The sequence below is a fragment of the Microcaecilia unicolor genome, chromosome 11, assembly GCF_901765095.1.
Source record: "Microcaecilia unicolor chromosome 11, aMicUni1.1, whole genome shotgun sequence".
NCBI classification, from domain to species: Eukaryota; Metazoa; Chordata; class Amphibia; order Gymnophiona; family Siphonopidae; genus Microcaecilia; species Microcaecilia unicolor.
Window position 1 is genome coordinate 126,075,049 of NC_044041.1, and position 25,810 is coordinate 126,100,858.

The following is a 25,810-nucleotide window of genomic DNA, read 5'->3' on the forward strand; positions in this document are numbered from 1 at the left end:
TGAGAAAGTAGAGGATCTGGTTGACCAGCTCAAAAAGCACAATGATGCTATGGATTCTCTCTCCCGCCGGGCGTCTTCTGCTACTACCTCCTCATCTAGGAGGTTTTTTGGAGGGAAGAGGAGTGCTCCCTATTCCTATGCTAGGCGTAGGTACACTCCTGCTTCTCGGCAGCCTGTCCAGGGTTGGCCCCAGTGCACTCGTTCTCGTCAGCAGCGTGTGCCTAAGGCCTCTGCGGCTGCCCAGCAAAAGCAAGGGACGGGCTTTTGACTGGCTCAAGTTCAGCATAGCCTCAGAAAAAGTGTCTGTGCCGGACGACTTGCCGGTCGGGGGGAGGTTGATATTTTTTCACCAAAGATGGCCTCTCATAACCTCCAATCGGTGGGCTCTTCAAATAGTCCGGTCAGGATACACTCTCAATCTGGAATCCAAACCTCCAAATTGTCCACCGGGAGCTCATTCTTACAGTTCCCAGCACAAACAGGTACTTTTAGAGGAACTCTCCGCCCTTCTACAGGCCCAAGCGGTCAAACCTGTTCCACCAGGGGAAGAAGGGCTGGATTCTATTCCAGGTACTTCCTTGTGCAAAAGAAAACAGGGGGGATGCGTCCCATCCTAGACCTAAGGGCCCTGAACAGATTTCTAGTCCGAGAAATGTTCAGGATGGTTTCCCTGGGCACCCTTCTTCCCATGATTCAGGAAAACGATTGGCAATGCTCTCTGGACTTAAAGGATGCTTACACCCACATCGTGATACTCCCAGCTCACAGGAAGTATCTTTGATTTTGGCTAGGAACACAGCACTTTCAGTACCATGTACTGCCTTTTGGGCCTGGCATCTGCGCCCAGAGTGTTTACCAAATGCCTAGCTGTAGTTGCAGCGTCGCTACGCAGACTGGGAGTGCATGTATTTCCTTATCTCGACGATTGGCTGGTGAAGAGCATCTCAGAGGAGGGTGCTCTGGAGTTCATGCGAATGACTATTTGGGTGCTAGAGCTACTGAGGTTCATCATAAATTATCCCAAGTTCCATCTCACCCCACTCCCAAAAATTTGAATTCATTGGAGCCCTGTTGAACACTCAGTCAGCTCGAGCTTATCTTCCCGAGGCAAGTGCAAACAATCTTCTGGCCCTAGTGTCCTTGGCTCCGATGTCTCAACAGATCACAGCTTGGCAGATGTTGAGACTTTTAGGGCACATGGCCTCCACAGTGCATGTAACTCCCATGGCACGTTTACATATGAGATCAGCTCAATGGACCCTAGCTTCCCAGTGGTTTCAAGCTGCGGGGGATCTAGAAGATGTAGTTCAACTGTCCACCAGCTTTCGGAATTCTCTTTAGTGGTGGACGATTCGATCCAGTTTGACCATGGGGCGACCATTCCAAGTTCATCAAACACAGAAAGTGCTGATGACGGATGCATCTCTCCTGGGGTGGGGAGCTCGTGTAGGTGGGCTCCACACTCAGGGAGCCTGGTCCTTTCAGGAAAAAGGTCTGCAGATCAACCTCCTGGAATTAAGAGCGATCTGGAATGCTCTCAAGGCTTTCAGAGATTGGCTGTCCAACCAAGTCATCTTAATTCAGACAATCAGGTTGCCATGTACTACACCAACAAGCAGGGGTGCACCGGATCTTGCCCTCTGTGTCAGGCATGTTTCTCCAAGCCACTTATCTGGCAGGTGTAAACAACAGTCTGGCCGACAGACTGGGCAGGATAATGCAACCTCACGAGTGGTCTGTAAACATGGACGTAGTCCGTAACATCTTCCGAGCGTGGGGCACCCCCTCAGTGGATCTTTTTGCCACTCAGATCAATCACAAGGACCCTCAGTTCTGTTCCAAGCTTCAGGCCCACGACAGACTAGCGTCAGATGCCTTTCTCCTGCATTGGCAGACAGGCCTTCTGTATGCGTATCCTCCAATACCTCTAGTAGGGAAGACTTTGCTGAAACTCAAGCAAGACCACGGAACAATGATCCTAGTTGCTCCCTTCTGGCCTCGTCAGATTTGGTTCCCTCTTCTTCTGGAATTGTCCTCCGAAGAACCGTGGAGATTGGAGTGTTTTCCAACACTCAGAACGAGGGGTTGCTTCTACATCCCAACCTCCAGTCTCTGGCTCTCACGGCCTGGATGTTGAGAGCTTAGAATTCGCCTCCTTGGGTCTTTCAGAGGGTGTCTCACGAGTCTTGCTTGCTTCCAGGAAAGATTCCACAAAGAGGTGTTACTCTTTCAAATGGAGGAGATTTGCCGTCTGGTGTGACAGCAAGGCCCTAGATCCTCTTTCTTGTCCTACACAGATCCTGCTTGAATACCTTCTATACTTGTCAGAGTCTGGTCTCAAGACCAACTCCGTAAGGGTTCACCTTAGTGCGATTAGTGCTTATCACCACCGTGTAGAGGGTAAGCCTATCTCTGGACAGCCTTTAGTTGTTTGCTACATGAGAGGTTTGCTTTTGTCAAAGCCCCCTGTCAAACCTCCACCAGTGCCATGGGATCTCAACGTCATTCTCACCCAGCTGATGAAAGCTCCTTTTGAGCCACTGAATTCCTGCCATCTGAAGTACTTGACCTGGAAGGTCGTTTTCTTGGTGGCAGTTACTTCAGCTCGTAGAGTCAGTGAGCTTCAGGCCTTGGTAGTGCATACACCTTATATCAAGTTTCATCACAACAGAGTAGTCCCCCCGCATGCACCCTAAGTTCCTGCCAAAGGTGGTGTCTGAGTTCCATCTGAACCAGTCAGTTGTCTTGCCAACATTCTTTCTCCGTCCTCATACCCTCCCTGGCGAAAGCAGTTTGCACACCTTGGACTGCAAGAGAGCATTGGCCTTTTACGTGGAGTGGACGAAGCCCTTTAGACAGTCCGCCCAGTTGTTTGTCTCTTTTGATCCCCACAAGTCGCCATCGGAAAACGCACAGTCTCCAATTGGCTAGCAGATTGCATATCCTTCACTTATGCCCAAGCTGGGCTGACTCTGGCTACGTCAGTGGCTCACTTAAAGTCAGCCTCCATTGAGATTTGCAAGGCTGCAACGTGGTCATCAGTCCACACATTCACATCTCACTACTGCCTCCAGCAGGATACCCGACGCGATAGTCGGTTTGGGCAGTCGGTGCTGCAGAATCTGTTCAGGGTTTAGAATCCAACTCCACCCCCCAGGCCCATTTTTGTTCTGTTCCAGGCTGCACTCTCAGTTAGTTGTTTATGGTTTCAGGTCAATCTTTGTTATGTCCTCGCTGTTGCGAGGCCCAATTGACCATTGTTCATTGTTTTGAGTGAGCCTGGGTGCTAGGGATACCCCACGTGAGAACAAGCAGCTTGCTTGTCCTCGGAGAAAGCGAAGATACATACCTGTAGCAGGCTGATTGTTCTCACAAATCCGCCCACCTCCCCTTTAGAGTTATTTGCTTTTTGATTAAACTGAGCGGGAACACTCATGTGACGGGCGGGAAGGTGGCTGCGCATGTGCAGTGCGCGCGCGACAGAAGACTCTGGCAAGATTTTTAAATATTTTGCTTGCAAAATTTGCCGGTTTCCTGGGCCAACACGGACGTCAACCCACATGTGAGAACAATCAGCCTGCTGTTGAATATAGCTAGCATGTGTGGGTACTGTTTTAGATGGTTCATTAATACTAGTTCTTGGAAGGACAGGATTACATTTTATTCAGTACGAATCTGTTAGGAGGTCACATGTCCAAATTCCTTCAGAAAGAATCCACAATGAGGTCTTTAATAGTTTTAGACGGAGGAGTTTTTGCTATCAGGTGTGACACTAAGGCTCTGGATCCCTCTCTTTGCCGCTAACCCTCCCCTCCCCAACAACTGCTGAAATACTTTGCTGCCTGGATGTCTCAGCGCCATCTGAAACTAAACATGACCAAGACTGAGCTCATCTTTCCCCCTAAACCAACCTCTCCTCATCCCCCATTCTCTATTTCTGTGGATAGCACTCTCATCCTTCCTGTCTCATCAGCTCGTAACCTTGGGGTCATCTTCGACTCCTCCCTCTCGTTCTCTGCACATATTCCACAGACTGCTAAAACATGTCATTTCTTTCTCTATATGATCACCAAAATTCGCCCTTTCCTTTCTGAGCACACTACAAGAACTCTCATCCACATTCTTCTCACCTCTCGCTTAGACTATTGCAACGTGCTTCTCACAGGTCTCCCACTTAGCCATCTCTCTCCTCTTCAATCTGTTCAAAATTCTGCTGCACGACTAATATTCCGCCAGTGTCGTTATGCTCATATTAGCCCTTTCCTCAAGTCACTTCACTGGCTTCCTATCCGTTTCCGCATACAGTTCAAACTCCTCTTATTGACCTATAAGTTCATTCACTCTGCAGCTCCTCAGTACCTCTCCACTCTCATCTCTCCCTACATTCCTCCCAGGGAACTCCTTTCACTGGGTAAATCTCTCTTATCTGCACCCTTCTCCTCCACTGCTAACGCCAGACTCCGTTCCTTTTCTCTTGCTGCACCATATGCCTGGAATAGACTTCCTGAGCCAGTACGTCAAGCTCCATCTCTGGCCATCTTCAAATCTAAGCTAAAAGCCCATCTTTCTGATGCTACTTTTAACTCCTAACCCTTATTCACTTGTTCAGAACCCTTATTTTATCATCCTCATTTTAATATTCCCTTATCTCGTTTGTCCTGTTTGTCCTAATTAGATTGTAAGCTCTGTCAAGCAGAGACTGTCTCTAAAGGTCCAAGTGTACAGTGCTGCGTACGTCTAGTAGCGCTATAGAAATGATAAGTAGTAGTAGTAGTAAATACTTTCTACATCTTTAGGAGTCTGGCCTGAAACTAAACACTTGCTGAATGAGTACATTATAACAGCAACACAAGTCTATGTGTGTGATTGAAGGGTGACTAGTGCATAAATATGTGTGTATGTCTGTGTCTCTAGTGACAACAATATACTATCATTTCCCTGGGCTGCAGTAGAGAAGTCCAGTGCCATAAATGTATGATCTAAGTGGAGTGGAAGGGGATGGGACTTAATATACCGCCTTTCTGTGGTTGCATATTATATATAGGTACTTATTTTGTACCACAATGGAGGGTTAAGTGACTTGGTTAGCCAGGGAGTCTCAAGTTTTATGAATCGGTTGTTTGTTTTCAGAGAAAGCAAAGTTACTTACCTGTGAAAGTTCTGCCCTGTGAGAGTTCTCTGAAGACAGCAGTGTACAAGTCAGCGTGCGTCCCTTCATCCTCCCCTTCAAACGTGTTGTCCTAATTAAAAAGATGTCATACTAGAGTACAGAAGCTGTGATGTTCCTTTAGAGGAACTGGATCATGTAATCCAGGAATAGCTTGTTGCCTGTTCATAAAACTCTAGAAGAATTTGTCTTTTTGATGCCAGCTGTGGTGACGTGATTTACACGTGTGACTGGTGAACCATCACCAGTGCTTTTTGATAGCTGAAAATAAAAAATGTACTGTGTTTCGATGGCACAGTTTTTGGTAAGCCAGAGGGATACTGTGCTAATTTTTCTACAGAAGAGTGTCAGGTTTCCAAAACAAGACTACCTAGGGAATCTGTCTCTTGCTCTGCGTAGCTGCCTTAGAGAGTTGTGGCAACATTTTTGGGGACCCAACTTTGAGCCAAGTGAGGAATGTTGTGCTCTTGTCTTTTTTATTCAATAATGTAACATGTTATCACAAGATAGGCCCTCATCCCTGCAAGAACAATGTAGGTAGAGAATTTAAATGGTTAATGTGCTGTGAGCAACGACTGCACTCTGACCACCACCTCCTCAGCTGGCTTGTATTCACTCCTGCCCCTCAGTACTGTTCAATTTTAACCCCTCATCTTCAAAGCCACTAAAATATTTAATGATGTTATTAAAACCTTTAATGACGTGCTTTCTGCACAGACAAAATATCTGTGGCTCCTAGTGATTACAGCATCTGATTATCGCAGACTGTAAAAGCTAGCGTGTTCTCGTTCATTTACTACTATTCATTTAAAAGAAACACATTTTTTTGAAACTGGGAGTCACGGCATTTAACCAACCCTTGTATTTGTTAGATATTTCTATTAAAACTTCCAAGTACTGTGCTAATTATGTCTTGTGTTCTTTTTAGATTAAGTGGCATGGTGCAAAGAATGGCTGGCAGAGATGGTCAGCACCACCTTTGTAGCAACTGCTAGAATGAGAAGCAGCTTCGCCCCTCCAGCAGCCTTTGTTTCTGCTTTGGTTTTGGCTTGTACTACTCCAGGGATCTTACGCAACTTGTTTTCTGCTTTTCTTCCTTAAGCTCCAAACTGAAGGACAGAACTGTCTGGACTCTGAAAAACAAAGCTGATCTCTGAAAAACAAAGAAAGCTATCAGTTCTTCAAATGATTATTTATGGCTTTGCAATCTGCACCAAATATTAAGTTTTCCTAGCACTTGGATCAATTTTTAATTCTGCATTACAATCTTGTCTTTATTTTTGGTGCATGGTCGATGGAATTTGACTGCAGACATGTCCACCAAAGTGCCAATCTATCTGAAACGGGGCAGCAGAAAGGGCAAGAAGGAGAAACTAAGGGACATCCTGTCATCTGATATGATCAGCCCTCCTTTGGGTGACTTCAGGCACACAATTCATATTGGCAGCGGAGGGGAGGGTGACATGTTTGGGGATGTGTCCTTCTTGAAAGGGAAGTTCCACCTATTACCCAGGACTAAAGTGAGTCTGAACTCTCAAGAAGGCAGCCAGTACGAGACACCATTTGAATTTTCAAGGACTGTGACTGTCTGCAGCCATAATCAGGTAGTAACGGAGAAATCATCTCCCTTGTTGAAGAATGCCATTTCGCTACCTGTCATTGGTGGGCCACAGGCCCTTATGCTGCCCTCTACCCAGGCACCACCAAAACCTCCCAGGCTGCACTTGGAAGATAAGGTGCCATTGTCTCTGTCCGGACAGTCAGAGGACATGACTGGGCACAAACAGCCGGATAAAGCAGCTTTGTCCACCGACTACAGGATTTCTGGGCAAGAAGCACAAAGCACCAAGTTGGAAGAGGAGCAGACACCCAGCTCACAGAATGGCTTTGCCACTGAGGAAAACACTAATGAGCCGTTCCTCTCCCATGCTGGTTCTCTGCTGTCCCTACACGTGGATTTGGGGCCATCTATCTTGGACGATGTCCTTTGGATAATGAATAAAGGTGAAGATGATGCCAGCAGAAAAGATCTGCTGGTTACAACAGACTTAGGAACATGAAGCTTGCAGAAGGTTTAAAACCTATATCTTGTAGACCGAACTAGTGAGCAATAATGCCCAACACAGAGCGGGTTTAATTGGAAATATGTATTCTCAGGCCCTGAGTGCTTTCTATACACCATTACAAATAATGATGGTAAAGCAGCTATGCATATTAGTTGGAAATGTTTCCACCTGTCCTAAAGTTAGAATAGATGTGTGTATTGCTGTAAAGTGCAAGCGTGGGCACTGATCTGGGATATTTTGGGATACTAAACAGGGTTGGGCCTGACTTGGAGGAGAAACCTCCAGGAAACACTGAAGTGGTACTGGTACCTCAGAAGAGATCACGGTCAGCTTCTGAAGCAATGACCCAACATGGTATTGTGTACTTCTCCCTCTGAGCCAGTACTAACCCAGTGTTTCAGTGTGGTGTTGAGGGATTCTCTTCCCTCTGAGCCAATATTGATCCTAACATCATACTGGGACACTGGACCTGTAGTGGTTCAGAGAAGGTACACCTGTGTCCTAGTATGGTGTTAGGGGATACACCTCTGTACCAGTACTAATCTAGTGTCCCAGCACAGTATTAAGTGGATGCTCCGAGTTCATTCTGAAGGTGTCCCAGTAAGGTGTTAGGGGATGCACTGAGCCAGTATTGACCCATTTTTAGCGGATTCTGGCCCCTCTGAGCCAGTACTGACTCGGTGTCTCAGCATAGTGTTAAATTGATGTTCTGAGTTCATTCTGACCTGGTACTGACTTGGTGTCCCAACATAATGCTAGGGGACGCTATTCTGGCGAGGATACCAAGTGTGAGATTCTGGCTGCTTTGTGAATAGTAAAGATCCCAGGGCTGTTTACACAAGCATAAATGTATTCATTAAACTGTCATACCTGAATTCTAGCCCTGGCAGCACTGCCCTGCATTTGCTGGAATTCCTTTTCAGAGAGAAGTCTGTTCGGTTTAGAAGAATCTCATCTTGGTCTGCTGTCCTTATCCCTTGTAGCCATGTAGTTTTGTGTAAAAAAAAAAAAAACCCCTGGAAATGAGGCAGTACCAATTAAACAATGCTATACTTTATTTTAGAAGCAAATAACTATGTATGCTGTGAAAAGGTGGTTTCAAACCAGTTAGACTGATCGATTTTCCTAATATCTTTATTTCTGAGGTTGAACACTTTGTAAATCCACCCCTTGAGGTTATTGGATAGCATAGTGCATGTTCATTGGGAGGTGGAAGGCATAGCAATGAGCTAAAGCAACTGCTTTAACCACAAAGCACTTCCATCCCTGTTCGATCAACTTGATGCTGTTTATAGAAACTTAATGAAAAGAAAATCAAGCTAAACTGAATTCTGTTTGTAGTGGATTTTGTTTACAGTGGGACTTTGGAAGAGTTTTATGCTAGCTGTATATATAAACACATTGGTTACAGAATGGAGATCTCAGCCATCTGGATGGCTGTGTTCTTGTAATTTCTTACTGGACTTGGGATTCAGTGAGTCAGTCAGAATCTTGGAAGCTAAACTGCTTGGATTTATGGGATAAATAGAAACAACCAATTAATGTGAAAAGCTCAGCAATCCTCTTAATTTTCCTAAACCTTACATTTTTGACATTGGAAAGAAACTTTATTAATAAAGGGCACACTCAAGCCAGTTAGATTTTCAGAATATCCACAATGAGTATGCATGAGAGAGATTTGCACACACTACTGCCTTGTTATTCAAATCTATTCCATGCATAGTAATCATGGATATCCTGAAAACCCAATTGGCTGGGTGCCTCAAGGACTGGGTTGAGAACCACTGTGCTAGTGTACTCACACGCTTGTGTGGGTTATTGCTAAAAATCCATAAAGCCATATGAGAAACTTAATAAATTCCTTTCTGTTTCTCTTTTACCAGTGAAGTGTCAGTACTTAAGGTTGCTTTGAATCACAGGTCATGCAGAAGAGAGAGACTAACTTCTTGCTCCTCTGAGGAGGAAAGCTGCTAGGTAGAAATGGATTCCCTTCAGGAGATGTGTGTCTGCTCTGCGACTCCCATTTCAGATCTGCCTCAGTTTACTAGTTTGCAGGTCACTTTGTTACTGTGTTACTGCAGTGGCACTGGATGAGGAAACACAGAATGAGGTGTTTGTACCAGTGGCGTAGCCAGACTGCCAATTTTGGATGGGCCTGAACCCAAAGTGGGTGGGCACAAAATTTTCTCTCTACCCCCCTCCCCCAGCAAAATTTAGTCACTCTAATCAGATGCATTTGTCACACAGGGTAAAGTGCTGCTTTTCAGTGCATCAGATTTCAGAAAATTTATTTAATAGCCTAACACCCTTTTCAGTGAGCTTTCAGAGGCCAAAACCTCCTGCCTCAGGTCAGTATAATGCTGTTACGGTATCCTCGCCTGACCTAAGGAAGGAAGTATTGGTCTCTGAAACTTCATTAACACAGGTACCATATTACTTTATCCTAAATTAAAAATAAAATTATTTTCTTTACCTTTCTTGTATGGCCATTTACTTTTGCTCATTGTGTCGCTCCCAGTCTCTAGATTCTGCTTTCCTTCGTTTTCACTTAACTCTTCTGACACGGTTTCCTGGCCATTTCTCATTTTTCTCTCCTTTTTCTTTGCTTTCTTCAATATTTTTCTGCCTCTCTCTCTCTCTGTCCTGATTTAATTCATTCTTACTATCCATTCTTTAATTTCCTTCATCTACTTATGGCTTTTCATCTTTTTCTCACCCTTGTTCTCCCCATGCCCCTTCCTCTTATTCTCCAGTCTTTCACTACTCTCCTTTTCCATCCAGCAGCTCTCTTCTTTCTCTCCCCATCCTTCCAGTCTCCCCTCTCTCGCCCCATCCTTCCAGTAGTCTCCCCTCTTTCTTTCTGCATCCTTCTGTCCAGTGTCACCTCTTTCTCCCTACCCTTCCATCCAGCGTCTTCCCTCTTTCTCTCCCCATCCTTCCATCCATCTACCCTCTCTCCTGATCCTTCCATCTAATGTCTCTCTCTCCCTCTTTCTAACCAGTGTCTCTGTATCACTCTACCCTTTTCTGTTCAGTGTCCCTTCTCTCTCCACATCCTTCCAGTCTCTCCCCTTTCTCTCTGCATCCTTCCAGTCTCTCCCCTTTCTCTCCCCATCCTTCCATCCAGAGTCTCTCTCCCCATCCATCCATTTCCCTCTTTCTCTCTCCATCCTTCCATCTGTTTTCCCTCTTTCTCTGCCATCCTTCCATCTGTTTTCCCTCTTTCTCCCCATCCTTCCATGTTTTCCCTCTTTCTCTGCCATCCTTCCATGTTTTCCCTCATTCTCTGCCATCCTTCCATCTGTTTTCCCTCTTTTTCTCCCCATCCTTCCATCTGTTTTCCCTCTTTTTCTCCCCATTCTTCCATGTTTTCCCTCTTTTCTTCGACGAGGCCCGCCCTGCATGCCAGCGTCCGCCCCAGCTCCCATTGCCGGCCACTGCTGCTTTTCCTGTTGAGCAGCAGGGCCGGCGCTACAAAAAGAAGAAGCGCTAACGGCGCTAAGGAAGACGAAAAATGTTTAAAAAAAAAAAGCGCGGCACCGGCAGGCACTGTCTAGGCAGCCTTGAGGCATTGGCTGCTGGCTCGCAGGCTCCTCCCCTCTCTACGTCACTGCAGTGACGTAGGAGACGGGAGGAGCCTGCGAGCCAGCAGCCAATGCCTCTTGGCTGCCTAGACAGTGCCTACCGGTGCCGCGCTTTTTTTTTTTTTTTAAACATTTTTCGTCTTCCTTACGCCGTTAGCGCTTCTTTTTGTAGCGCCGGCCCTGCTGCTCAACAGGAAAAGCAGCAGTGGCCGGCAATGGGTGCTGGGGCGGGCGCTGGGCGGGCCTGGGCCAAAATTGGGTGGGCCTGGGCCCAGCCAGGCCTACTCGTAGCTACGCCCCTGGTTTGTACAAGAAGAGGAAGATTAAATGTGATTTCTCAGGGTGCTTCACGGCATTTGGACATAGGCTGGTGGGGAGGGAGCAAGATCTGAGAGCTCCAAATTCCCATAGTAACATGGTAGATCATGGCAGTTAAAGACCTGTAGGGTCCATCCAGTCTGCTCAAGATAACACATAGCATAAGGTATGATGCGATGCAACATATGCATACTTGATCTTGATTTGTCCTTGCCATTTTCAAGGCATAGATCATAGCAGTCTGCCCAGCACAGGCCTTGTTCCCCAACTGCTGAAGGTGTCATCGAAGCCCTACTCAAGCCCATCCAAATCTGTCTAGCCGTGGTCAGGGCACAGACCATAGAAGTCTGCCTGGTACTGGCTTTGATTCCCAATCTAAACACTGCTAAGTTTGGTTCCATTCTCTTTCCATACAAGATTCCTTTGTTTATCCCATGCGTTTAATCCCATTACCGTTTTCATCTCCACCACCACCTCCTGTGGGAGGGCATTCCAGGTATCTACCTCCCTTTCAATGAATTACCACCAGGAGAGGTTTGACAAGTCAGCTATTGGGGGGAAGGAAACCTCCAGTGGCTGGAGATTGGAAATAGGATTGCATTTTGAAGGGATGCATAGGGTGGTAAAATACAGGGTATTAGCCCTATGTAAAGGGGGAAAGCGAATGGGATGCGATTAGTGTACAGTAAAACTAAACTGGGAAGCTCAGGATATGGGACTTGATATACTGCTTTTCTGTGGTTTTTGCAACTACATTCAAAGTGGTTTACATAGTATATATAGATACTTATTTGTACCTGGGGCAATGGAGGGTTGTGACTTGCCCAGAGTCACAAGGAGCTGTAGTGCTTTTTCTATGTCTGATTTCACAAGTCTTTATTGATATTACCAAAAGACACATGCTGATCTTTGTATTTGTTTCCTATGCAGAATAGTTATAGGCAGACAGAACATTTATGGAATGAGCTACACAGCTGGCTGAAATGCCCAAATTTTACACAGTGAGTTTTATTTTTATTGCTTAACTTTTAAACCTTGTACAGCATGTTTTGGAATAGCAAAGATGTAGGAAATGCTGTAGCTGGTTAATGGGACGACATCATTTGTAAAGATGGGGAAGCTACTTTTGTACTGATCAAGTTTTGAAAATTATTATGAAAGTAAATCTGTTTTTTGACATAATTGATGTGTGACTCAGAGTAGTGTATATACATTGAGGATTATACAGTTTTGGTATAACCTGCACCCATTTAAAATCCCCACCTACCCTACATTGGGAGACAAAAACACTTGCACCTGCCAGAATCAACGGCTGCTGATTGGTCAGCTGGAGGGGGAGAGCTCAGGGGCTGCTAGCCTGGGCCAGAGTAAGGACTTTGGACATGGTTAAAACCTTTAGCAGTGCCTGGGGCACAACTAAGGCTTGGCCTCAGGCAGCGATACTGGTTTGGTCTACAGCATGTTGCTCTTTGTTCTGCCACATACCGTGCACACCTCTGGCCACGGTGGTCCACTCCACTCCAGCATTCTTCTGTACTGCAGCAGCTATTTCTGGTTTCTGACTATATCCCATAAGGAATACAAAGGTGCAGACTATGTAAAACACCTTTTACATAAACGCTGATTTTCCACAGGTGTGGGTTATACCTGTGTGCAGGGTTTATATGCAAAAATAAGGTACTAGTGGAATGGCACAGTACACTGATTTATAGTTACATAGGCTTAATTTGTAGATTAAAACATCTGGAAATATGAAAAGAGTACAGGGAGCAGGGATGGATGTGAACTGTGGGGGGGGGGGGGGGGGGGCAAGGGTGTTGTATCCAGGGCTCCAAATGAGCTGGCTCCCGCAAACACTTGCTCTTGCCTTCTCTTACACAGGTGCATGTTTGTGTGTGTGTGTATCTATCCATCTATCTATCTTAAGGCACAAACAAACTAGGTACATGCCTATGATACACACATTTAAGACAGCCCTATTTCAAGTGCTAATTCAGATCTATGCCCAGGTGTACCATTCCCACAGTCCGCTCCTTTACCTGCATAAATGAGCTCTGCATCAGGTTCAGAGGAATCAGACATGGTGCATGCTGTCACCTTGGCTTTGCTTTGTCAAGGGTTCGAAAAAAGGTGGTGAAATGCTAATACAAGATGATTTATTAAAAATTGCCCTGTGTGTGCTGCCTATTGGGTCAGAAGCTAATAGCTTACAAAAAATGTAGCATAATTACTCATTTGATGCATGTGTGTTTATAAAACATACAGTTCTGACAAAAAAAAGAAAGCCAAAGGAAAGCAGGATGCAGCCACGTCGGGAAGTTGGCCGTACCACCAGCATTCCCGGGATGGACGATGCCTCAGACCTTAGTCACACAGGCGAAGGAGAGCTTGGGGCCTCTAGCGGGGCAGGGGCAGCACGCGATCGCGCCTCCATGGCCATATGGGATAGGATGGGGTTACCCCCCACAGCCACCATACTATGGGGCATGGCCAGGATTTGCCCCCCCCCCCCTTACCAGCCATGGCAAGCGACGGGTGCTGCTCAACACCCGGCGCACACAGGGGCCTCAGGCAAACCAGACCCTAGTCACTGGGGCATGAACCCGGGTAACCCGATATGGGACCCTACTAAGAGGGACGATACACAGACGATGGACACTGCAGGTATGTCCAGTAGCACACTTGAGAATGTAAATGTTGATGTGAAGGAGGGGGAGAGAGCGGGTGTGTCAGAAGGGAGTAATGCAGCGAAGGTAGGGGAGCAGGGCGCACACACGGAAAGAGAGGGCACAAACACAAGTCAAGGTGCGCATGCCAGTGAGGTCAAGACTACAAATGACAAAAAAGCTAAGAAGAAAAAGAAAGGGAAAGGAAAGAAAAAGGCTAGACGAGGAGACTCCGACTCGGAGAGCAGTTCGAGTTCTTCGTCCTCATCTTCCTCTTCATCGGATGGGGACGACGAACCACAGAGCGCGGAGTTAGCGACAGCGGGCGCCAGGGACGAACGCCCACCCCCCCTAGCAGCGTTACCACACATATGGCGGCTAGTGCCCAAGTCCATACTGAAAAAGATAAAGAACAGGAAATACTTTGACATGTTTCAGGTGCTAGAGGGGAGGAAGAAGAGTAAGATAAGGAGCAAAGATGCAAAAGAAAAGACAGTTACACGAGCAACCAGTACACCAAGATCGTACCTTTATTCTACCACAATATCACCTTGTATTTGTTTCTCTACTGGACTTGGTGAATGCCTTTACGGTAGTATGTAAGCCATATTGAACCTGCAAATAGGTGGGAAAATGTGGGATACAAATGTAACAAATAAATAAAATAAATACAAATAATGAAAGGAGAAATTAGGTCTCACCTGATTAATTTTCTTTCCATCAGTCCTTCCCACTATTCTAGAGGCCTGCCCAAGGTTTCTGAGATGTTTAGTTGGTGAAAAGTAATAGATGACATAATGACTATCACCTTATATGATGCTTCCTGTATATCGCTTATTCTCTACAAGTTGTTCAGAGATGAGAGAGATCCACACATATTTGCTTGCCTGGTTAATGTTAGGTTAGAGAGTGTTAAGGTTGTTATGTTTATTCTGAGTTTATCCTTACTTCTTGTATATGAACATACTGAGGAGCTGAACTGGATGCCAAGAGAGATATGTCTTAATTCAGTTTTCTATTTCCACCTGCTGGCTGACAGACACAACTATCCCACAGGTTCTGAAATAGTGGAAAGGACTAATGGAAAGAAAATTCAGGTAAGACCTAATTTCTCCTTTCCCTAGATGTTACGTAATGAAAGCCTTTAGCAAACTAGATCCAGAAGTGCCCTCGAGTCAAGCAGACCCCTTGTAACCCCAAAATGAGGACCTACTCTCATGGTTTGCTTGGCATAATACCGGAGTAGTTTTTTTATATCACTTTACCCCACAGTGTGGAGGTATCATGGTCTTACTGTGACTTCCCATGATTGCCTGAGACCTTGCTCAATGGCCCGGGCGCTCAGTCCGCTGCGCAATGGCGTTCCTCAGAACCAACCGAGCACCTCAGGCACATTCCCAACATCTTCCCCGGGCTGGTGTGCATATGCACTGCGTTGGAGATGACATCATGACAGCGGGACATTTAAACTTCTTCCCAACTGAGGCTTGGCGCCTTTGCATCGTTGGCTTCCGTTCCTGCTCTGGTGATGCTGCCCTGCTTGAGAGGAGGGTTTCTGAGGTGTCTATCTTCTCTGTGTGAGTGAGTTCCTGAGACGCCTATCTTGTCTGTGTGTGTGGGTTCCTGAAATCCCTTTCCAGTAAATTCATAGTTAGCTACTGCCTGAACTGTGATTGGAGGCTGGAGTTGCAAGTGAACCCTGCTATTTGGTACCTTTGTTCCTTGCCTGGAGAGGCAGAACTTGTTCCAGTGGTCATCTCTCTCTCCTTTTCTGGAGACCCATCTTCTGCTTCTGTCCAAGAATTCCCTACCCAGTCCTCACTATCCTGTTCCAGTGCTGCTAACCTGGTGCCTGAGATAGCCATCTCCTGATGCGCTCTGAGGCTACGCCCATGGACTCCACACCTATCGGCCTCCTGTGTAGCTGGTGACTCGTCTACCAGAGCTCCTTATATTCCTGTGGTCCAATGGCTCACAACTTCAATCATAGCAGGAGGGTTAAATATCAGCCATGAGGAACTGCCACAGCATAGGAACTTGAGATTTCCAGTTCTCACCCTGTTGCTCTGACCAGTAGTCTACTCCCCCTACCGCAACAATTCCTGGACCTTTAAATGGGGCAATACTTACCATCTTCTCGATAGAGCTAGCAGGTCTGCAATTAGCTCAATATCCTCCTTATTGCTATTGCTGCCATTCTACCGTGCCTCTCATGGTCTTTGCTGGTGAGGCCACTTCCTCCTATCCCAATATTCTCCCTCTTTACACCACTCAACAATTCTTCCCTCTCTGCTTGACCACCTCGCCACAGTTACCCCACTGGAACCGGCAGCTGCTCGCCCATCACCTTACCAAAACAGGCTCATCCTCCCTTGGTGTCCATAGTTGCAACTTTCAGTGGCATGGTTTGAGTTAATTGCACCTTGGGCCTCCTGCGGTACCTTTGAAAACAAGATATAGCTCTTCTGCCTAGGTGGTGTTAGTAGTTATTAGGTACTAGCAAGTTATGAAAAAGTATGGACCTGGCTCCCATATGTCATCCTGGAACCCTTAGTTCTGCTACCCCCAAAGGACACCTTGCTAGCTGGAGGAACAACAAATCATCTCCTGGACATCCCAGTATACATTCTGGTTGCTGCTGCCACTGGGCACAATATTGGTGAGAAGAATTTCTCTAGGATCCCAAGCTGTGTCAGCTGGGAAGGGTTTAGACCGCTCATCTGCAGTGCTGTGACTGGCTCATTGAGCTTTGACCTGGGCCTCTGGTATTCTCAAAGCATTACACTAACCACTGGGCTGCTCCTACACTCTGATCTTGGGACGCATTTGCAGGGGCCATGTGAATGATAGTTACTCGTAACTTGCCAACCAAGGCCACCAGCACCCAAGGTCAGTAGTCTCCTCATGGGATGTCACTGTTGGGGAAATCTTAGGCCTGCGGGAAATCTTAGGCCTGCGATGCATCTTTATTCCGCACCAAGCTGATTCTCAAATTAAAAAGTGTCTGTACTGTCAGAGAATTCTGGCCGTGGGAGCCGCTGCTGTGAAGTTGGTGTGACAGATGACTGCAGTGGCTGCAGATGAATTTGTAAAGGAAGGCCCCATTGGCAACTTTGAGAACTGCTCCACAAAAGGGAAGCAGCTGTCAAGGAGTCAGAGTGGTGGTGGTGGTGGGGAATGTTGTGGTGCTATGCAACACTGAGTTGATGCAAGATCCAGACAAGGGAACCTGTACTGGCAAGATTTCTCTGGCGTGGTGTGCTGGGCCAGCAGTGAAGGAAAATAGGGCTGAGGGGGAGGGTTCAGAGCAGTGGAAGGTGCACAGACTACAGGGACAGCCTGCAATGGGAAGAGCCACGGCATCACAAAAAAACTGAAGTGGTGCAAAGAAAAGCTACAAGAATGGTATGGGATTTGTGTTACAAGACTTATGAGGAGAGACTTGCTAACCTGAACATGTATACCCTGGAGAAACAGGGGTGATATGATACAGACGTTCAAATATTTGAAAGGTATTAATCCGCAAACGAACCTTTTCCGGAGATGCGAAGGCGGTAGAACTAGAGGACATGAAATAAGATTGAAGGGGGGCAGACTCAAGAAAAATGTCAGGAAGTATTTTTTCACGGAGAGAGTGGTGAATGCTTGGAATGCCCTCCCGCGGGAGGTGGTGGAGATGAAAACGGTAACGAAATTCAAACATGCGTGGGAAAAACATAAAGGAATCCTGCTCGGAAGGAAGGGATCCTCAGGAGCTTAGCGGAGATTGGATGGCAGAGGCGGGGCTGGTGGTTGGGAGGCGGGGTTAGTGCTGGGCAGACTTATACGGTCTGTGCCCTGAAAAAGACAGATACAAATCAAGGTAAGGTATACACAAAAAGTAGCACATATGAGTTATCTTGTTGGGCAGACTGGATGGACAGTGCAGGTCTTTTTCTGCCGTCATCTACTATATTACTATGAGAGGAAAGCAGCTCCTGTGGCACCATAAAGAAATATCAAAGTAAAAGAGGAGGGGGAGATGGGAGGAGGGATAAAGGCAGCAGATGAGCACTGGAACCAGGGGAAGGAGGTGCCAGGAGGCTGGGGGCCTGAACTGAAAGGAAGTCATGTGGGGAAAAGTCTGAACATATGTGTGAGACTTATCTTGCTCCCTTTTAATCCCTACCTGCTGCCCACCTGCTGCCTGGTTGGGTCCACCCTTGTCCTTCCCTGGCCCAATTGCCAAGTGGCAAAGGGGGAGCCACCTTTTCCTTCAGATAAAACCGAGGAAGAAAGGGCGGAGGTCCTCCCCTTCCCCCTCACGGAGGGGCAATGCTACCATGTTACCATCGCCTCTCTGGCCACTCCGGCCCAGGGTCTCCTCTTTCCAGCAGCAGGGGCATACAAACTTGCATACAGTGAAACATAGCAGTTAAAGAATTCCTCCTTCCAAACTACTTCTCTCTGCTGTCTACTGTCCCTGCCCCCAAATGCTAACCACCCTGCAACTGCCCCAACCACAACTACCTCATGCACCTGTTCTTACCCAGTTCTCCAAATCTGCTTCCTCCAACTGTCCTACCACTCTGTAAACTACTCCCACAACCTTATATACCCCCCCCCCCAACTGCTTCCGCCACCCTGTAAACAAACCCACCTCCAAAAACTACTCATAACTTGCTCACCCCCCACCAACTAACCCCCCATGAATGCTTCTAGGTACATATGTAGGGGCATTGGAAAGAATAATGAGCAATGTTCTGTATGCTTTCTTCACTTGTTTCAGTAGGCATATAAGGTCGAGAGTGGTTGTGAAGAATGTAAGCAGAATTAGTGCTGACCAAAGATCGTAAATGATTACTAGCCCCTTCATTTTACAGTGCTTTAGACTAGAGAGTTGCACGGGGACAGAAATCTTACCCATCCCCACCCGTCCCCGCTGGAATCTTACCCGTCCCCACCCATCCCCACTGGAATCTTACCCATCCCCACCCATCCCCGCAAAAATTTAAACCATCCCAACCCGTCCCCACCCGTCCCCGCAATAATTTAACCCATCCCCACCCATCCCCGTAAGAATTTAATGGTACATAAAAGAAAATTCCAGTCAGCTCCCTCAGTCTCTCTCTGGTTTTGAGCCACAGCACTGTAGGCAAGGAAGGAATGGAAGTTGGAACTTGGAACACTCTGGTGCGCACATGTAAGATTTGTCTCTGATTCACTGGCAGTGTGTGCTGAGAGGTCACCACATGCACGCGCCAGTAGGTCAGGTGACATCTGATTCTCGTGCCTTTGTCAGAGCTGAGGTCTGTGCACCAGCCTGGGAGCAGAGGATTAATAGTAACATAGTAAGTGACAGCAAATAGACCTGAACGGTCCATCCACTCTGCCCAATAGTCACACTCATGATCAATTCATCATTAAATCAACAAGTGTGATATTATATACTTGATTATGGTCTTTCTTTCGTGTTTCTGGAACAAAGACCACAGAAGTCTATCTGGCCCCATCCTTATGTTCCAACTGCTGGAGTTGCCATCGAAGCCCACTCCAGCCTATTCATGTTCTCATTTGTGGGACACAGACCATAAAAGTCTGTCCAGCACTGTCCTCATGTTCCAGCCACTGAAGTTGCTGTCTAAGCCCTTTCCAGCCCATCCTACACCAGATTGCCATGTATGAGAAACAGACCATACAAGTCTGCCAGGTATCAGCCCTAGTTCATCACTGCCAGAGTCGCCATCTAAGCGTCACTTGACACATCCACACACATGCAGCCATTTAAGGTTAGGTTTTTTATAACTTCCATTTTCTAATTAGAGATCCTCTGTGTTCATCCCATGCCTTTTTGAATTCCGTCATCATTTGTGACTCTACCACCTCCTTAATGGAAGACTTTCCACATTTATGCTGTTAAAGCAAGGAGGAAGAGGAGGAGGAGACAGCACTCAAAGAAATTGGTATTCGGTAGATGAGAGGCTGGTGCAGGTGGAGCTTACAATTCCATGGGAAGCCCACAGAATTGGTTCCATCCCTGCGGGAACCCCGCAGGAACTGACTCCGTCCCCGCGGGAACCCCGCAGAACAGCTTCCGTCCCCGCGGGAACCCCGCAGGAACTGCCTCCGTCCCTGCGGGAATCCCGCGGGTTTCCCGCGGGGACGGAAGCCGTGCAGCTCTCTACTTTAGACCTTGTATTTTGCTCGAGCAGAAATTACTGAAATGTCCTAAGCCAATTCTTTAGCTATAGCAGTAATGATAAATCTGTAGAGGCCTTGCAATTCTGTGCAAAATTACACAGGATGGAGTGTCTGAGCAATGCCAAGGGGAACATGAGCGAGATATTTATTTTTGGTCCTAGGCTACTTTTGGAATTGCAGCTGAATTGAAACTGGAGCTGTGTGGGGCTAAGCACTTTCACTCACTATTACCCGGGGTTTTCCTTTCATGGTCTCTCATGGGCATTACTCCCTAGCATCCATTGGATGGCGCTCTCTTTGCAATCAGCAGCACGTGTCTGTAGCGATCTCATTATCTTTATAATGGTTGGGACATCGCCATACTGTTTGTCCACTTTTTAATTCTACATCTCTGAAAACAATAATAAGAAAAACACACTATAAGAGACAAATGTGTGCCACCAACACATCAAAGATGATGACATGTGCTTCATCTCAAAGTACCATCTCTATGGGTATTTGTCCGCCCCCAATATTGAGTACACGCTTTCAGCCTGCCTGGCTGCGCAAGGGTGGGTAACTTGGAAAGGAAAATTTGGCTCTTCTGTTTCAGCTAAACATGCTATAGCTTTTGTATGAGGTGATTCCTCAAACAACTGTTTTTATATGCTATTAAATATGTTAAAGTGATAACCACGGGGGAGGGGATGCTCTGACAAACAGCCCTACCGTAAAACACATACTACACAGGATATCAAGCCGCCCGTAACCGAGCGAAATGGAAGTTTGAAATTACACACAGGTCAGAAGAACCACAGCGCCCCCTTCTCGTCCACGCTCTCTTGTGCAAGCGTACTGTGTATATCCAGAGGAACGACACGTCACACGACCAAGGACTGGAGGTTGAAGACAGCAGGAAGGGATGACGTCAAAATGTTGAAGCTAATTTTGTTAGTCGCTGTTTCTATTCCCCATGCGCAGTCGTCATCTAGTACACTCAGAACAAAGCAACCAGCTGCTTCCTCGTTGTCGTTCTTTATTGTTGGTAGCATTTTTATTTAACCTCACTTATATTTTCAAACATCCTGGCTTATGCAGCATATGGACAGGGCCTGCCAAGGGTCTGTGGCGCCCCCCGCAGACGAACAGTTGGCGTGCGCGCGCCCCCTCCCCCCCCCGTGAAAATGATCGCTGCCCTCCCATCCACGCTCCTCTCTCCCCTGCCCTCCCGCTCCCATGTCCCAACTGCCCGCCCTCTTCGCCCCCCCAAGATCCCTTTTAAATTTACCTCCGTCCGGCAGCGAAGGCGCAGCGTCAGTGAAGGAGGTGGCGCTCCCGACGTCTCTACTAGTCTTCGCTCAATGTCCCGCCTTCTGATGTCATTTCCTTGACGTCAGAAGAAGGCGGAACACTGAGCGAAGGGAAGACTAGTAGAGACGTCGGGAGCGCTGCCTCCTTCACTGACGCTGCGCCTTCGCTGCCAGACGGAGGTAAATTTAAAAGGGATCTTGTTGGGGGGGGAGAAGAGGGCGGGCAGTTGGGACATGGGAGCGGGAGGGCGAGGTAAGCATGGTGTGGCGGGGCGCCCCCCAGAAGATGGTGCCCTCCTGCCATGCTTACCTCACTTACCGTGTTGGCACGGCCCTGCATATGGATGTACACAGAGGAAGTGTTAGTTTCATCGGTTAGAGTAGAGAGGTGTGGTAGCCATGTTAGTCCACTCTTAAAGGTTATCAATAGAAATCAAACAAAATAAAACATGGAAAAGAAAATAAGATGTGTTTTTAATTACCCCTCTCTAGACCCCCGCAGGACCCTTGCCCACGGAGGTGGAGAGAGGGTTTCAGAAGGCTCATAATAAGTCTCCTAAATATGACCTCTGTTTTCTGGCTCCTAATTTCCAAGGACATCCTAGGGCATCTATTCTCCCACATGATGTACTAGAGTTTAAAAGATAGTCTATTTATGTGATATAAGGTGTGAAATGAAACAGAGAAATTAACACAGAGACTAGAGAATATTGAGATAGAAATAGTCTTTTATTCTCACCAATCAGGACTTCAAGTTGGTACACACATCAGTCAGATTCTGGGTCCAACCGGCCAAAGCTTCGCCCTCTGAGATTCGTTGGGGAAAGACTCCGAATTCAACTCAGATTTGCATTTCTTATATAGTATTTGGTCCCCATACAAGTCCACCTGTTTCTTAATCTTTTTCCTGTCTTGTAAACAACTCCTAATATGGTCAACTCCTAATATGGACTGTTCCTAATCTTGTGCAACCATCTCTTCTAAGATGAAGAGATCAGTTCCATATCTTGTGACTCTGGCTGCCATTTTACCTGTATCAGCCTCCATTTTGTGAACTTAACTTTTTAGGATTTTAGCCATTAATTCTTTGTTTTTGGCTTTTGTACTGCTTTTGAATGTCACACTAAATTCTAATAAGGCTTACCAAGCAACCCTGCTACTGCAGGGGCTCAGCAACCAGGCCGTCCTAAGTTTTTCAGGCCTAGCCAGTGCCTTTTAGCAGTTTAAGCTGTTTAAGGTATGTAAATTGACCCACCACTATTCCAGTGGATGGATCCCAAGCTGGGACACATATTAACTTGCTGGAAAAGCAAGTCCTTGCTCAGCCAGTCATAGATTTTTAAACCTAGCTGGTATTTTTACAGCCTGAGTCCTAAAATCTGGCCTTCCACCCTTCCGGTGGGCATCCAGTGAGGGCCTCTTGCTGTACTATAATTATACATATGATACCTTTTTTATTGGACATAACTTAATACATTTCTTGATTAGCTTTCGAAGGTTGCCCTTCTTCATCAGATCGGAAATAAGCAAACGTGTTAGCAGATAGTATATATGAGAAACATCAAAGCATACCCCCACCCTCCCACTCCGTCAGACTGTCAAAGTAATGCTTTGATGTTTCTCTTATATATACTATCTGCTAACACGTTTGCTTATTTCCGATCTGACGAAGAAGGGCAACCTTCGAAAGCTAATCAAGAAATGTATTAAGTTATGTCCAATAAAAAAGGTATCATCTTATTTTCTTTTCCATGTTTTATTTTGTTTGACGTCTATTGATATCGGTTAGAGTACTAATTTGTTTCTACATTTTAGATCATTGTGTCATTTGGAGGGGCTGGTTATAGGCACTCCCTGTATTCATGCTGAGATGTTTTCACGCCTAGAAGGCCACCAAAACAGACATCATGTTATGAAAATCAGGTGCTTAACAATCAGACTTACTATTTATAAGTACAATTTTTTTAAAAACCTAATTAGATTGAAACTGGGAGCATTTAACATCTTTTATTTTCCTATTCCTACATCAAAAGAAAAAGATGGCATGTGGGAACTTGCTCCTTTTTTGTTTTGTGGAATGTAGTGGTATATTATAAAAATGCCCTTGCATATTTTTTTTATTACTACCATTTTACAGATATGCATTGAATAATAAGGTAGGGGCTTCCTTCATGCATAAGTTCTGTCTAGAGGCAGTCTAAATGTGCCAGCATTGTCCATTTCAACACACTATTAGCAGCCAAGTTCATACAAAGTTAATTATGTTCAATGGAAAATAAATCTGCTTGCTATGTGAATATTCCTTCACTGTTTCATTATTCATACCAAGTATTACATATTAAGGGCATTTGCTGAAAACTTTGTTTTAATTCGTTTATTCAGTCCTTTCATGCACATAGTTTTGCTTTTTAAACCCAAAGGTTAATCCTAAGGGCGATTGAACAATTAAGTATATACTGTGTTGTTGTTTTTTTTTTTTTCACTTTAACTTGTTTTGAACTGCTTTGGGTCCTGCGGATCTGTACATCTACTCTCTTGAATTTTGGAAGATGGAAAATGAGAAAATAAAAATTACATTTTGGATGTACTCTGTATAAGTTGTTTACTTTTGCAATGTGTGTATGGATGCCTGTTCTGGTGTATGCATGTGATAATATTTGAATAACTGTCTATACTTATGGCTATGATTTTTGAACATGTGGCATTATTAAAGGACAGACTTTTAAATGCCCAGCTGGGTATATATGGAGGCATATTTTCAAAGCACTTTGGGAGGCTAAGTTCCATAGGTTTCTATGGAACTTTGGGAGGCTAAGTGCTTTGAAAATGAGCCTAATGGTAATCTCATCTTTTGTTAATGTTTCAGACATATCCATGTACTTGCTCCCAAGATATAAGAATTCTATTATTCTGTCTCACAGTATTTTCAAATGTAAGCCACATTGAAACCAAGTTTGCTTGGGATAATGAGACAAAATGTAAAAAAAAAAAAAATCCTTTATCATCCACCTTTTAAGACACTGCCTATCTAGCTGGATGGTGATGTCGCAATGAAAGCAAGGGGCCCTGTTGACTAAGCCATGAAAGTTAGCGCACCTATAGCACAGCTTAGTCAACAGTGCCCCAAGTTTGGTCCAGTGAAGACTAACTCAAAATAACCTATTCCTTAGCTGGGATCTAGTATTATCATATTGAAAATGTGACCATACCATGCCGCTGTGGTTATGTTCCATTAATATGTTAAATGATTAACTGGCTATAACCTTTGGATGCATGATTAGGGCCACAAACCTACACTTATTTATTCGATATCACAATTCCTCATGTACAGCCAGAAAACAACCTTTTAGGGTGGATAGTGTTCATAATGAGCGCCTTTTATTATTGACCAGATAGAAGAGATAAGAGTTTTCAGTTCTGGCACAACATAAGTCATCAAAAAACAAAATATAAGAAAACTAATGGACTGCATTAGGCAGTGGCGTACCAAGGGGGGGGGGGGGCAGTCCGCCCCGGGTGCACGCCGCTGGGGGGGTGCCGCGCGCCTGTCGGCTCTTCGTTTTCCTGCTCCCTCTGCCCCGGAACAGGAAGTAACCTGTTCCGGGGCAGAGGGAGCATGAAAACGAAGAGCCGGCAGGCGCGCGGCACCCCCCCCCCCAGCGGCGTGCACCCGGGGGGCATTGCTGTTCCAGGGGCCGCTGCACCCGGGAGCGGGGCGCATCGGCGATCCGCCCCGGGTGTCAGCCCCCGTAGGAACGCCACTGGCATTAGGGGTTTACAGCCCATTTAGTTATATTTAAACAAAAGAGATCTGCATGAAACAAAATATTTATTTTTGAGACTTATAAAACTACTTGTCCCTGAAACATGCCTAAAAACAGAATAATCTATGTGTATATCTAAAATGTAAACTTCTACACAACAGATCAGGTGAAGATGTAATTCCATGTGCCCCAATGAAAGTAGAATTTGATTTTACTTCCATCTAATTGCAGTCTATTCCGTCTTTATAACACAAGGCTTCTCAATGCAGATTACATTTGAAATGAATCAGTCAGGAAACAGGATATCCTCACTCAAATTTGCCCATCTGTATTTGTATAGAACAGTATAGAAAACTGAGCACAAAATACAGAGTTTATAACTGCAGTTTCTACGAGCTACAATAATTTTGTAAGCTCTTTTAGTGATATTCCAATTTTTATTTCACAATATTTATATCTACATATGGGCAGCTTTCAAATAAATTAAAAGGCTGTCAAGTAAAAAAAGAAAAAAAATTCCTTTGTCCTCCACGTTTTAAGGCAGATCAGGTTTAGACTTTTTACAGATTAACCACGCATAAGCAGTCCGTTATTTGTAATAATCTCTTGCTATTGTTTTCAATAGCATTTGATATTGTTTTGAGTGAACTAAAACGGCAGCAAGCTCCTTCCGTAGACTAGATAGGAACAACCCATCTCCTGTCCTCTCCTCTCCTGCTGTTTTCTTCAACCTCCTGAGAGCGTGACTGCTGCGCCGACTCCCGACGAGGAGACGG

The 25,810-nt window shown here is 45.7% G+C and overlaps 1 protein-coding gene across 2 annotated transcripts in view; it reads left to right on the plus strand.

Moving 5' to 3' along the window:
• The window catches only part of CDC42EP2 (CDC42 effector protein 2), a 53,412-nt gene extending 33,691 nt beyond the window's left edge, over window positions 1-19,721 (plus strand). For both annotated transcript variants that reach the window (XM_030218010.1, XM_030218011.1), the window contains exons 2-3: window positions 6,096-9,355; window positions 19,710-19,721. In XM_030218010.1, the coding sequence (XP_030073870.1) occupies window positions 6,481-7,227 (747 nt within the window). In that variant the 5' untranslated portion in view covers window positions 6,096-6,480 and the 3' untranslated portion in view covers window positions 7,228-9,355; window positions 19,710-19,721. The remainder of the gene's footprint in view (window positions 1-6,095; window positions 9,356-19,709) is intronic.
• The last annotated feature ends 6,089 nt before the right edge of the window (window positions 19,722-25,810 follow it).